We start from the raw sequence: 14136 nt of genomic DNA on the forward strand, positions 1-14136 counted from the left end.
TATTGATGATTAATGCCAGTGCTGCTCAACCCACAAATATACACAGCATACATTAACAATTGGAAAGAGAGGACCATGTGTAACATATTCAAGTTTGTTGATGACACTAAATTTAATTGGAATAGCAAATTGTGCAGAGTATTCAGAGAGTCTTCAGACAGAAACAGAGGTTAGGTGAGTGGACAAAGACCTGTCAGGTGGAGTATAATATTCATAAACAAGGCCATTCACTTTGGAAGGAAAAAGAGAAAATCAGATTGTCTAAATAGTGAAAGGATGCAGCTTGTTATTGTGCAAAGAGATTTGGGAATGCTGGTGCATGAATCGCAAAAGATTGGTTTGCAAGTGGAATGATCTGTCAAGTAGTAAATGGAATGTTGGCCTTCATTGCCAGAGGATTAAATTTAAGAGCAGTGAGGTTATGCTGCAACCGTATAGGGTACTGGTGAGACAATATCTGCAGTACTGTGTGTAGTTCTGGTTTCTTACTTGAGAAAAGATATTCTGGGATTAGAGGTGTTGCAAAGCAGGTTTACCAGGTTTATTCAAGAAATGGGGGGGGTGGGGGGGGGCTAACCTATGAAGAGAGATCAGGAGATCAAGTTCCTGGGATTATACTCACTGGAACTGAGAATAATGAAGAAATCTTATAGAAACATAAAATTACAAAAGGGATACAGAAAACAGAGACCCAAAAGTTGTTTCCACTGGTGGGTGAGACTAGAACTAGAGGATAAAGCTTCAAGATTAGTGGAGCAGATTTGGGACGCACGAGGAACTTCTCGCTCTCTCCCCCCTCCAAGACAGTAGTGAATCCATGGAATTCCCTTTCCAAGGAAGCAGTAGAAACCACATTATTTAACATGTTTAAAACAGTTAGATGAATTTTTGCATATTAGACGAATTAAGGGTAATGGGGCCGAGTACATGGCCAGGTCAGCCATGATCTTATTGAACAATGGAGCAGGCTTGAAAAACCAAATGGCCTACTTCTGCTCTTGTTTCTTATTAAATCAATAAAACATACAAATAGAGTGGTAATTTTACCAATTCTAAAAGAGATTCAAAAATGCATTTAAGGAGTTGTACAAATAGGAGGCCAACTGGTGGTGTGGTGGCATCAGCATTCAACTTCAAGGCAGGTGATCCCGAGTACAAGCCCAGCCAGGTCCCAACCTGGGTAGCAGCAGTATCTGCGCGCAAGAAAGGCCTGACAAACTACTTCCACATCTTGCCATGAAAACCCTATGGACCCTATGATCCATGAGATCAGTAAGAGTTGGACTCAACTGAACAACCACATAAATAGAAGAACATTTTGCTATCATTTATCTTCAAGGAAAATTATTTAACAAGTGTTATCTCACAGTTACCCACAATTCAATAACCAGTTGAAGCAAGCAGCAGTGTGACATTGGGTGTTGATAAAGAAAATATGACAGATCCATTTGTACATGTCAACCTACTTCCAACTTGGTGAGTTCTTCCTAAATGAAAACAACGAAACATTAAAACTTTCTTTCCTCCATGTCCAGATACAAACCTAATATATAGAGCCAAAATATTTGGTGTTTTTTTTTGTAGTGCCAACATTTGTTCATTGTTCCATGACAAACAAGTACTTGCCAAAAAAATTGATCTAAGTTCAGACGTAATAATAAATTGGTGTTCACTTACCTGAAGAATATGCATGGCATGACAAATAGGAAGCTATTCAGCTCCTCAAAAATACTGTCATTCAGCAAGATCATTCCTGATCTTAGAGCACAAAAATGGTGCTGAGGTCAATATTCCTTACGAAATTTATCACTGCTGGCTTTGACGTAAACAAAGGATAAATCTCATAGCCCTGTTTGATTAATTCCTTTTGCCTAAAGATATTTCTCTTATTTCAGACACAAATAGCCTCCGTATTTGAGACTGTGGCCCATTGCCAGACTCAACACTCTCACCATCTTCCAGTAACACTTATATTCACTGTGATAAGATCTTTGAGAGGTTGGTGATGAAACGTATCAACTCGTGCTTAAGAATTGACTTACATCTGCCTACCATCACAACAGATCAACAGCAGATGCCATTTCATTGGCTCTTTTCTCAAAGCTGGACATCTGGATAGTGAAGATGCAGATATCAGGATGCTTTTCATTCAATACTATTACCCCCTCAAATCTAATCAATAAGCTCCAAGACCTTGGCCTCAATACCTCCTTATACAACTGAAAACTTCATTTCCTCACTTGCAGACCCCAGTCAGTTCATATCGGCAATATCTCTACCACAATCACCATCAGCACCATTGCTATGCTTAGCCCCCTGCTCTACTCTCTTTATACTTATGACAATGAAGCTAAGCACAGTTCCAATGCCAAATTTAATGCTGCTGGCGACACCATTGTCATAGGCCAAATCAAATGAATCAGCATAGAGGAGGGAGGTTGAAAATTTGGCTGAGTGGAACAATAACTTCTCACTCAAGTCTGCTCTGGGACAGGTGATCCACCCAGACCAAACCTGTGCTGTACCAGGCAGGAAGATCTCAGACAGCCTCGCGCTGCTGAGGGACACCATCGCCTACGTGCAGGACAGGAGGGTGGACGCCTGCCTGGTCAGCTTGGACCAGGAGAAAGCCTTCGACAGGATATCGCACACGTACATGGCGGACGTGCTCTCCAAAATGGGATTTGGGGAGGGAATCCGGAATTGGATCAGACTGCTCTACACAGACATCCGTAGTGCAGTCCAGGTCAACGGGTGGGAAACAGACAGCTTCCCCATCAGGTCTGGAGTCAGGCAGGGCTGTCCCCTCTCCCCTGTCTTGTTTGTCTGCTGCATAGAACCCTTTGCGGAAGCCATTAGGAGGGATGAGGGCATAAGAGGGGTGACGCTGCCAGGCAGTGGAGGGACCCAAGTGAAAACCTCCCTGTACATGGACGACGTCACCGTCTTCTGCTCTGATCCGAGGTCAGTTCGCAGGTTGATTGGCACCTGCGAACAGTTCGAGCTAGCGTCGGGGGCCAGGGTCAACCGCACGAAGAGCGAAGCCATGCTCTTCGGCAACTGGCCCGACCGATCCAGCGTCCCCTTCAACATCAGGTCTGACCACGTGAAGGTGTTGGGGATATGGTTCGGAGGGGCGGAGGCGTGCAACAAGAACTGGCAGGAGCGGACTGCCAAGGTGAAACAGAAACTGGGACTGTGGGGAGGGCGCTCCCTGTCGATAACGGGCAAGAACCTGGTCATCAGGTGTGAGGTGCTCTCAGGGCTGCTGTACTTGGCGCAGGTCTGGCCCGTCCCCCGCTCCTACAGCTCGGAAATCACCCGGGCTGTCTTCAGATTCGTCTGGGGATCCAAGATGGAGCGGGTGGGACGGACCGCCATGCACAAGTCCCTGGACAACGGGGGCAAGAACGTCCCCAATGTCGCCCTCACCCTGATGGCCAGCTTCGTATGTGGCTGCATCAGGTTGTGTGTAGAGCCCAGGTATGTGGGCACCAAGTACCGCTACGTGCCCAGGTTCTACTTGTCGCCCTGGCTACGAAGGATGGGTCTGGCCCCACTCCCGCGCAACGCCCCAGTCAGCTGGTCGTTGCCGGCATACCTGTCCTACGTAGCAAAGTTCTTCCAGGAGAACGCCTTTGACCACAGGGCCATCAGGCAGTGGTCGGCACGTAGTGTCCTGCAGGCACTGCAGGAGAAGGACGTGATGGACACAGTGGGGTGGTTCCCGGAGCAGACTGTCCAGTTCATCTGGCAAAATGCCTCATCGCCAGATCTAACCAACAGGCACCAAGACCTCGCCTGGCTGGCGGTGAGAGGGGCCCTCCCAGTCAGAGCCCTCCTGTACGCCCGGAACGTCGTCTCCGCACCCCATTGCCCACGGGAGGACTGCAGTGAGGAGGAGTCTGTGACCCACCTCTTTGCACACTGCCAGTTCGCAAAGAGGGTGTGGAGGAGGATGGATGGGCTAGTGTCACAGTTTATCCCCAGCAGCTGCGTAACAGAGGACTCTCTGATCTACAGGCTGTTCCCGGGGACACACACGGAGACCAACGTCCGGTGCTGCTGGCAGATCATCAACTCGGTGAAAGATGCTATTTGGTCGGCCCGTAACTTGATGATCTACCAGCACATGGAGATGTCCGTGGGAGAATGCTGCCGACTGGCACATTCTCGACTGCAGGAGTACGTGCTGAGGGACGCACTGAAACTTGGTGCAGCCACCGCAAGGGCCCGGTGGGGAAGGACCACAGTATAGGTTTCTCCACCCGTGGGAGTGGGAGGGGTCGGAGGGCGGGGAGTATACCCCTCAACAATGAAATGATGTGGTATAAATACGGATATGTACTGTGTATAATGCAAACGTATGTAAAGGATGAAAAGTTATTGAATGGTTTATTGTATATATTTATTTTTGAATAAAGTATATTTTGAAATAAAAAAAAATAACTTCTCACTTTATGTCAGTAAAATCAAAGAGCTGATTATTAACAACAGAAGGAGGAAACCACAAGTCTATGAGCCAGTCCTTATCAGGGGATCAGAGGTGGAGAGGGTGATTAACTTTAAATTCCTGAGTTTCATCAGTTCAGGGGATCTGTCCTGGGTCCAGCACACAACTGCCGTTAACTAGTTGCATCACAGCTCAGTATAGAAATACCAATGCCCTTGAAAGGAAAAGCATACAAAAAGTAGTGGATATAGCAGAGTCCAACATAGGTAAACCCCTCCCTACCATTGAGCAAACTTACTACATGCAGCGCTGTGATAGGAGATCTCCACCATCTAGGTCATGCCCTCTTGCTGTTGCCAGCAGGGAAGGAGGTACAAGAACCTCAGGACCCACTCCAAATCTTCTGGAACAGTTATTATCCCTCAAGTATCAGGCTGAGGAACCAGAGGGGATAACTTCACACCACAACACTGAATTGTTCCCACAACTTAAGGATTCACTTTCAACAACTCTTCATCGCACATTTTCAATATTTATTTACGAATTTTTTGCTTGCTTTTGTACTTACTATAAATACCCACAAGAAAATGAATCTCAGGATTGTATATTGTGACATATGTACATTAATAAATTTACATTGAACTATGTCCTCCATCTGAAATTATGAACTATAACTTCGATGAGTTTTAAAAATTCAGAACCTTAAGCATTTATAAAATTATGAATTACAGACCATCTTTCATGATCTTAGAATATGTAAAGCATTCTGCAGCCAATGAAGAATTTCCAAACAATTGTTAATTTGCACAGCAGCTCCCACAAAACTACACTGAGATAATTTACTTTAGCAATGGCAATTGAGGGATAACTATCGGCCAAAACAAGAAATAACCTCTTTGCTTTTATAATTTCATTGTATATTTTAATAAGCACCTGAGAAGGACATACATTTCATCCAAAAGACCACACTTCCAATAGTGCTGCACTTCTCAATCAGCCCAAGATTAAATGCTCAATGCCTCAAAGTCATTAAGTACAAAAAAACGCCCTTCAGCTCAACCTATCCAAGCCAAGCAAATTGCCTCCCTGAGCTAGTTCAATTTGCCTGCATTTGGCTCATGTCCTTCTAAATCTTTTCTATCCATGTATCTGTCCAAATTTCTTTCAATCTTTGTAATTCTTTCCCACCTCTACCAATTCTTCTGGCAGCTTGTTCTATATACCTACACTCTCCAAAATGCACCACCTTGACACTTAAACCCATAATTTACTGACTCAGAGGAAAAGGTGCCATCTGTTGTTGGTTAAGATACTGTTTGACACAAGGAGATTGTTTTGATTGCTCCTTTTCCAGCAAGTTCTTCATTAATACTTTATAAAAATAATATAACTTTGAAGACATATCATTTTAGCCTGGAGCTTGTACAAAATTGAAAAACAAAACCAACAATTGCAAACCCATGTTGATCACAAGATATTTTTGATGTACACAATTATTCAACAACTGCAAGGATCCAAGACATTTTAGAACTTTAAATATTTCAGCTTTTTCTCATGAACCTTAACTTGGTATAGTGATGACTTAAATTCAAATATTTGTGTACTTTTTCATTAGGAATCAGATATCCCTCTAGTCCACTGCTCATTCAATCTTAAGGCACTGTCAATACTATGAAACTAGTCAAACTTTTACTCCTCCCTTTAGGTATTGATTCCACCATTAAAAAGGTAGAATATCAACTGCAGAATTCACACACTCAGTAAAACAGCAGTCAGCTAATCTCATTCAGCACATAATCCTGCTTTTTTCAAACTAGCAACAGTGGATCTCAAAATCTCAGCAACATGAAATCAAAGTTACTACCAATATTTTAAAATAAGTTAAATTTACAGCATTATCTTGTCATCGCTATATGCCGTGGGTGACCATGTCCTTTTCATGACCGTGATTGTTCTTGGCAAATTTTTTCCTACAGAACTGGTTTGCTATTGCCATCTTCTAAGCAGCACCTTTACAAGCCGAGTGACTCCAGCCATCATCAACACCCTTTAGAGATTTTGCTTGATATACACCAACTCAAAAGAGCATACACCACCTGCTCCCATGGCTTCATGCAATTCTGATCGGGGAGCTAAGCAGGTGCTATGTCCTACCCAATGGTGATCCACAGGCTGGTAGACAGGAGTGCCTTACACCTCCTTTGGTGGAGATGCATCTCCATCCCACCACAATTATTTACCCTTGTAAATAATTTAAAACCTGTCCCAGACCATGAGACATAGGAGCAGAATTAGGATACATTTCTGACGTTAATGTATTACCTTCAGATGTATTTCAATGTGAACGGATATCCTCAGTTGTGGATATTCACCAAGCATTTTTAATTGTGCAAACACTCAAAAGAAGATGCAGGAGTAACTGCTGTCCTACATCTTGGCAGAACTATGACAAAAACTTGCAACCATATCAGACTCTGGAATGAGAGTCGAGGCTAATCAAGGCAAACTTGGTAAATGCATTTCATCCAATGGGTATAGAGACATATAGTTGCAAGAAGTGTGAACTCCTTGCAATTACCCAATTTTCTGCATTAATTACTCAAAATGTGGTCTGATCTTCATCCAAGTCACAATAATAGACAAACAGAATCTGCCCAAACTAATAACACGCTAACAATTGTACTTTTCATGTCTTTATTGAATAAACTGTATAGTCATTCACAGTCCAGGCTGGAACCCCTGTAATTAATAACTGGTAAAACCTCCTTTAACCTTCACCAAACATTCCTGTAGCTGCTGATCTGACTTCCACAATGGCAAGGAGAAATCTGAGACTACTCCTCCACACAAAACTGTTTCAGTTCAATATTTCTGTGATACCTTGCATGAACAGCCTTCTTCAGGTCATGCAACAGCATCTCAATTGGGTTAACATCTGGACTCTGACTTAACTATTCCAAAAAAAATTATTTTTAAACAATTCACTTGTTGATTTACTTGTTTCGGATTATTGTCTTGTTGCATCATCCTTTAAACTTCAGGTAACGAACCGCTATCCTGACATTCTCCTGTAAAATGTCTTGATACAATTTTCATTCATTGTTCCCTCAATGATTGTAAGCTGTCAAGGCCCTGGGAGAGCAAAACAGCACCACTGACACTCCTTCCACCATGCTTCACAGCTGGGATGAGGTTTTGGTGTTGTGCCATGCAACCTTTTCCTCTAAACACAGCAAGGTACATTTCTGCCAAAAAGTTCAACTTTTCTCTCATCTGTCCACAGAACATTGTCCCAGAAGTGCTACAGAACATCCAAGTGGTCTTTGGCAAACTTGCAACAATGCTCTTTTTTGGAGAGCAGTGGTTTCCTTCCATGAACACCATTCTTATTCAGTGCTTTTCTTATATTGGACACATGAACAGAGCCTTTAGCAAGTTCTGGAGATTTCTGCAGGTCTTTTCCTGTTACCTTTGGGTTCTTTTTCACTTCATTCAGCATTGCACATTGTGCTCTTGGTGTGATCTTTGCAGAATACCCACCCCTTGGGAGAGCAGCAACAATACTGTTTCCTTTATCTGTAGGAAATTTCTCTTACTTTGGACTGATGAGCGTTCAGATCTTTAGAAATGCTTCTGTAGCCTTTTCCAGCCTCATGCATCTCTACAATACTTCCAAGATCCTCTGAAAGTTGTTTTGATTGAAGTATGGTGCACATAAACAGATCTTTCCTGAGAACAACAGGCTTTATCAGTAATCTGACTTTGTGTCATATATTTTTTTTAAATATATATATATATATATATATATACACACACATACAGGGATGGCAGGGCTCCTCTACAACTCACACCGTCGATCACATCTCATTGATTAGAACACCTGACTCCAAATAGCTTTTGTAGAAGGCATTACCCCGGAGGTTCACATACATTTTTTGAACCTAGACTGCGATTGTTTAAATGGTGTACTCAGTATTGTTGAGAAGCAAAATTGTTTGTGTATTATTAGTTTAGAAATATTGTTTTGCTCTATTAATGTGACTTGGATGAAGATCAGACCACATCTAATGAATGCAGAAAATCACCTAATTGCAAAGGGTTCTCAAACTTTTTTTTTGCAACTGTATGCTGTCATTAGTGAAGTGATGACACTTGACATTGCCCCAAAAGAAAATTCCCTAAATAATTCTGCTCTTTCATGGTGGACATTGCTTCTTTACACATTTTTTTTTTAAATTTAAAGATACAACACAGACTCGGCCCTTCCAGCCCAACAAATCGTGCTGCACAAAAATCCACCTATTTAACTCTAGTCTAGACACAGGACAATTTACAATGACCAATTAACCAGCAGCTCTTTGGACTCTGGTTGCAAACTAGAGAACCCAGAGGAAACCCATGCACTCATGGGGAGAACATACACATTCATTACGGATGACGCCCGAACTGCACTCCCACTCCAATACCCCAATCTGTAATAGTGTTGCTAACCTACCACAGCATTTCATTCAGAAACTAGCACAGATCCCTGGTAAACATCAGCCGAAATGCAATCAAGCTTGCTGATCAGGTAATCATGTTTTGAAATTACCAAGGACAAGAACAGAAATATAATTGAGAGCAACAGTAATTTTTTTTAAACTTGGTGCAATAAACATTATTTTTACTTTAATAATGTGAACAAGCCAGTGTACTTCTATTTTCTAAGTCACAGATATTTATCAGAGAACCACTGTCTGACCTCAATATTGAATTCTGCATGTATCACACAGAAGTAGCCAGTTGTGTTATCATTTTGACTTCTATATCTACAAGTTTAGTCTAACCTGCTCAGCATGCCCCAGTCTTGTTAGAAATGACAAATTACAAAATACAAAGAGCTCGTAACTGCTGCATCAAGGTATTTGTTCTATCATCAAGATTTCTTTCATTAACATTAACTCCACAATCTCAGCTGTTCAAAATTAACTTGCTTTTTCCTTTTCCAAGTTCTGCATAAAGGTCAGCATTAGCATGAAGCATTGATTCTTCAAATTTCCACATTTGCTGTCTAACCTGCTGAGCTACTTTTAGTTTTCAGTTTCTACTTTACATTTCCAGCAATTTGATTTCAGGGAGGGGTTCCCAACCTTGGGTCCATGGTATTTAAAAAAAAATGTAAACCTCCAACAGATATCTACTTGCTGGTTTGAATAGACTCCTCCTGTGTTGTAACAATTCTATGATAATGGATGAATACAAAAATCAGCACAAAAATGTGTGCACAAGGCAACTAGATGGAAAAACATTTCAATTTTACTTATATCAGTCAGGTGAACAAACCACAGCCAACATTATCCCACTTTCACAAAAATCTAACTACAACTTCAAAAAGGAAATTAGATAAAAATTCCAGGGTAAGAGCAGAAGTAAGAATAAATGAATAACTCTTTCAGAGTGGCAGAAGCAGGCATGATGGATTGAATGGTTTCCTTGTCTCCAATGACACTTAATCACTACTGATGGCCAAAAAAAAGCCAGTCCAAAAAATTTATGGAGGAAAGAGGGTGTACACAACACCATACCAATGCTAATTTATTGAAGGCACTTCAGAAATGTTTACTGGTCTAAAATACAAAACAGTCAGGTTGTTGTTGATGCCGGTAATCAAGTATTCCACTCTCAGGACTGCTCTGCAGTAGTCAATCAGGGGACAGTGTCCTTGCAAAATCACCTTCAATTGCTGAATCAATATTCTTCTTTCCTTTAAGCCAGAAATGGAATGTCCAACCCGATCAAAACTTTTCCAAGGATGGCTTCCAGACCGTTTGGGCTGACCAGAAGTGCACTGAGAGCGGTAAGCGTAAAGGAGTTGGCTTGCTGTTCTGGTTAACAACGGAATAGTGCAATGCTGGTCATATTACGATCGAGGAACGTGTTTGTAGACCGGATACTGAACTTTTTGCTGTTGGACTCCGGCCATATTCCACCGAGATACAACACCGGGCGTCATGGGAGGTTGCTATCGAACTTTGCAGCTCCTCCCGTGGAGGGTCAGACACCCTGAGCCAATAGGCTGGTCCTGGACTTATTTCCATCTGGCATAGTTTGCATATTGTTGTTTGATTGTTTGTGGTTTTTGTATTGCTATATTTATGCTCTCTTCTTGGGTAGTGCGGCTGTAATGAAACCCAATTTCCCTCGGGATCAATAAAGTATATCTATCTATTTCAGTGATGACTGCAAAATGCTTAATACCACTTGTAGCCTCTCATCAAATGAAATAGCATATACCTGCATGCAACATGACCTAAATAAAATTCAGGCATGTAACACCGATTTCACTAATGTGCCAGGCACTGACCAGCTTCCACAAGGCAGTATCTAAAAACCTAACCTTCGAATTCAATAACAATAAATACTATTGCTCAGTTTCCAACATTAATACTCTGAGAACCTCTAATGTCCAGAAACCAACTCGACCAGTTACATAGATACAAGAGCAGGTCAGACTATATGCACCTTGCAGTATTTGAATCACCTGCTAAAGTCATAGAACAGTTCCACCATCCTAAAGTCACACTGGAAGCACGATGTGATACTCTGCATTCCCGGAAGAGTGCAGCTCCAATACTGTGCAAAAACCTCAGCACCATCTAGGATAAAGTAGGTCATTTGATGGGCACCCTGTTCACTGTTCCATTATCATTAGAACACAGGATCAAATACGAAATGCACTGCAGTTACTTAGGTTACTTTAAACTCCCAAACCCTCAAACTCTACCTAACAAATAGGCAGAAGGCACACAAGTATACCAGCAATTATGCACTCCCCTCCATGTTCATACCATCCTCACTTTGAAAAATATCACTATTCTGTTATTACTCCTGGATCCAAATCTTGGAGCTCCAAATCCTACAACTGTGAGAGTTCCTTTACCAAAGCAACTACAACAGCTCAAGGTGGCTCAGCAACTTCATGGACAATTACACACTCAGTGGCCACCTAATCAGGGACCTCTACCCTTAATAAAGTGGCCACTGAATACGTTCAGTCTTCTGCTGCTGCAGCTTATCATCTTCAAGGTTAGATGCTATTCTGCTGTTGTAATGGGCAATTATTTTAATCACTGACGCCTTGTCAACTTAAACCAGTCTGGCCATTTTCCTCTGACCTCTCTCATTAACAAGGCATATTTTGCCCACAGAACTGCCACTCACTGGACTATACCCCCCCTCCCCCACACCACTCTCTGAAACTCTGGAGACTGTTGTGCATTAATATACCAGATCAGCAAATTCTGAGAAACTCAAACCATCTTGTCAGTCACTTATATCACATCTCTTTGCCATTCTGATGGCTGCTCTGAACAACAACTGAACCTCCTGACAGTGTCTGCATGCTTTTATGCATCCAGTTGCTGCCACATGATTGATTAGGTATTTGCATTAATGAGCAGTGTACAGATGTACCTCATAAAGTGGCCTTTGAGTGCAGGTGGGCAATAAAGGATGACCTTGCCAGGTAAAATAGATTCTGAAAAATGAACATGTAAAAATTATTCAAGAGGGAAGACAGATAGTGAGGGGTAAGTTGATCCCATCGCACAGCAGAACAGGGAAGTAATTTTTACAGGTCCTGCTTAAGAGTCTCAGCCCAAAATGTTGACTGTACTCTTTTCCATAGATGCTGCCTGGCCAAATAAATAAAGGTGCTGCTATTATACCCACCTCAATCATTTCCTCTGGCAGCTCATATTATATTCATGTACAACCCTGTGTGGAAAATGTTGGACCTCGTTCCTATGAAATCTTTCTCCTCTCACCTTAAATTTATGTCCTCTAGTCATGATTCTAGTGCACTCAGCCGACCAATGTCCCTCATATCTTTTATATCACTATCAGATTACACCTCATTTGCCGAGGCTTCAATAACCGGCTCAGCTTCTTATAACTAACTCAGTGCCTCAAGTCCCAGCAACATTGTCAAAGCTCTACCGTTCTCTTCTAGTTTAATGGCACCTTTCCTTCAGTAAGGTGGTCAAAAATGAATAAAGTGCTCCAAGTGCAGTCTCAGCAATATCTTGCACAGCCGCAACATCGCCTCCCAACTTAAGTACTCTGCACTGACAGATGGGCAACTTCTTGCCGAATGCCTACCTCACTGCGCTTTTCTCCCTGCAACGCTGTTTTTAGGGAAATAAATATTTGGCGGGGAAAGGCTATGAGGGAGTAGAAATAGTGCGTGGTTCTAATAAAGAGCCAATTGAACAAACTGTGTTGTAGCCCTCCTAACGAGCTTGATTTAGGTGATTAAACGCAGATGGAAGTAGCAAAGCCTCTGGAGCCTGGGGTTAAACTGTGAGCGAGAGGGCTGCGTCTAGCTGTCTACTTTACCCGGTAGCTCCGAGGGCTGAGCGCGGCCCACGGCCCGCTTCCACCGTCAGCGCTCGGCACCGACCGGACCCGACCCGCACCGCATCAACAGCCCCCGTCGCCTCCCAGCAACTCACCGGCCCCACCGTCCCCTTCCACAACCCGGGCTCCGGCACGGCCTGTACGCAGCCACAGAAGAAAGCAGCCTGGAAGTACAGACCCGCGAACAACCACAACCACCGTGGACTCCACCGGCCTTCCTCCACATCCAACCAACCGCCCGCAGCCATATTCCCCGTCTCACACGACTCCGCCCCGCGACGCGCGGCTGGGGCGGGAGGCCCCAGCTCACCTGGCGGCAAGTGACGTCACTGGCCCCACCTACCGAAGCTCGTGGGCGTGGAGGGCTGCCATGACAACCTGCTGAGGAAGGGGTGGGGCCAACCTGGCCAGGTGGGAAGTGGGCAGAGAAAAGTAAAATGAGGTGCAGCAGGACCATTTGGAGAACCAGGGAAGTGGTTAGAAAAGGAAGGTCTCACAGGTAATAATCTCGGGATTACACTTATTGCCATGTGCTGATGTGCAAGGGAAGGATGGAACAGATGAATACATTGATGGCAAACCAGTGAATGGTAACAGCTTTAGATTTCTGAAGTGTTAGAACTGTTTCTGTGGCAATGAGATTCAAACGGATCTGGCGCCTTGTACCTCAGCAGACCAGAACCAAGATCTTTGGAAATACAGTATCGTTACTTAGTGGAATAAAACGGGATTTGATGGTTTTATTGTGAAATGTTTCTATGGTTCTATGGTTCTATTGTCAACTAGTTTGTCAGTTGCATTGCTATTGGAATTGGTTTACGATTGTCATATCTCAAGACATACAGTGAAAAGGATTTGTTTTGTATCAAGGGAGTAAAAGAAAACAATGCAGAATATCATGTTACAGAACAAGGGCGGTGTAGGTAGACACAGAAAGTGCAATAGCCAGCATGAGGTAGATTGAGAGATCAAGAGTTAAATTTTTTAGCGTATGGAGGTCTGTTCAAAATCTTGTTGTGGGATGGAAGCTGTTTTTGAGTCTGATGGTTTGTTCTCTAAGGCTTCCATATCTCCTGCCCCACAGGAAAAGGGAGAAAAGGGAATGGCCAGGGTGAAGGGGCCCTTTGTATGTATTTGATGGTTTCCAGAGGCATCAGAGAGTGCAAATTGAGTCAATGGAGGGGAGGCTGGTTTTCATGTTGGGCTATATTCAGATTCTGCAACTACTTGTGCTCTTGAGTAGAGCATTTGCCATAATAAATTGTGATGTATCGATATAGGAGACT

General features: G+C 43.0%; 1 protein-coding gene across 6 annotated transcripts in view; it reads right to left on the bottom strand.

The window, feature by feature from the left end:
- The window catches only part of tmem87b (transmembrane protein 87B), a 50621-nt gene extending 37467 nt beyond the window's left edge, over nt 1–13154 (bottom strand). For 3 of the 6 annotated variants that reach the window (XR_010017031.1, XR_010017030.1, XM_063040697.1), the window contains exons 1-2: nt 12946–13154; nt 8050–8182 (exon numbers count right to left, since the gene is read on the bottom strand). Coding sequence is in view for 3 of the 6 variants with exons in the window: in XM_063040697.1 (XP_062896767.1) it covers nt 8050–8182; nt 12946–13076 (264 nt within the window). In the remaining 3 variants the exon portion in view is untranslated. Of the gene's footprint in view, nt 1–1377; nt 1500–8049; nt 8183–11905; nt 11970–12945 lie in introns of those variants that run through there. The other 3 variants (XM_063040698.1, XM_063040699.1, XM_063040700.1) reach the window with 3 other exon arrangements.
- Between the last annotated feature and the right edge of the window lie 982 nt (nt 13155–14136).

Source organism: Mobula hypostoma, chromosome 2 (assembly GCF_963921235.1).
Source record: "Mobula hypostoma chromosome 2, sMobHyp1.1, whole genome shotgun sequence".
Taxonomy (NCBI): Eukaryota; Metazoa; Chordata; class Chondrichthyes; order Myliobatiformes; family Myliobatidae; genus Mobula; species Mobula hypostoma.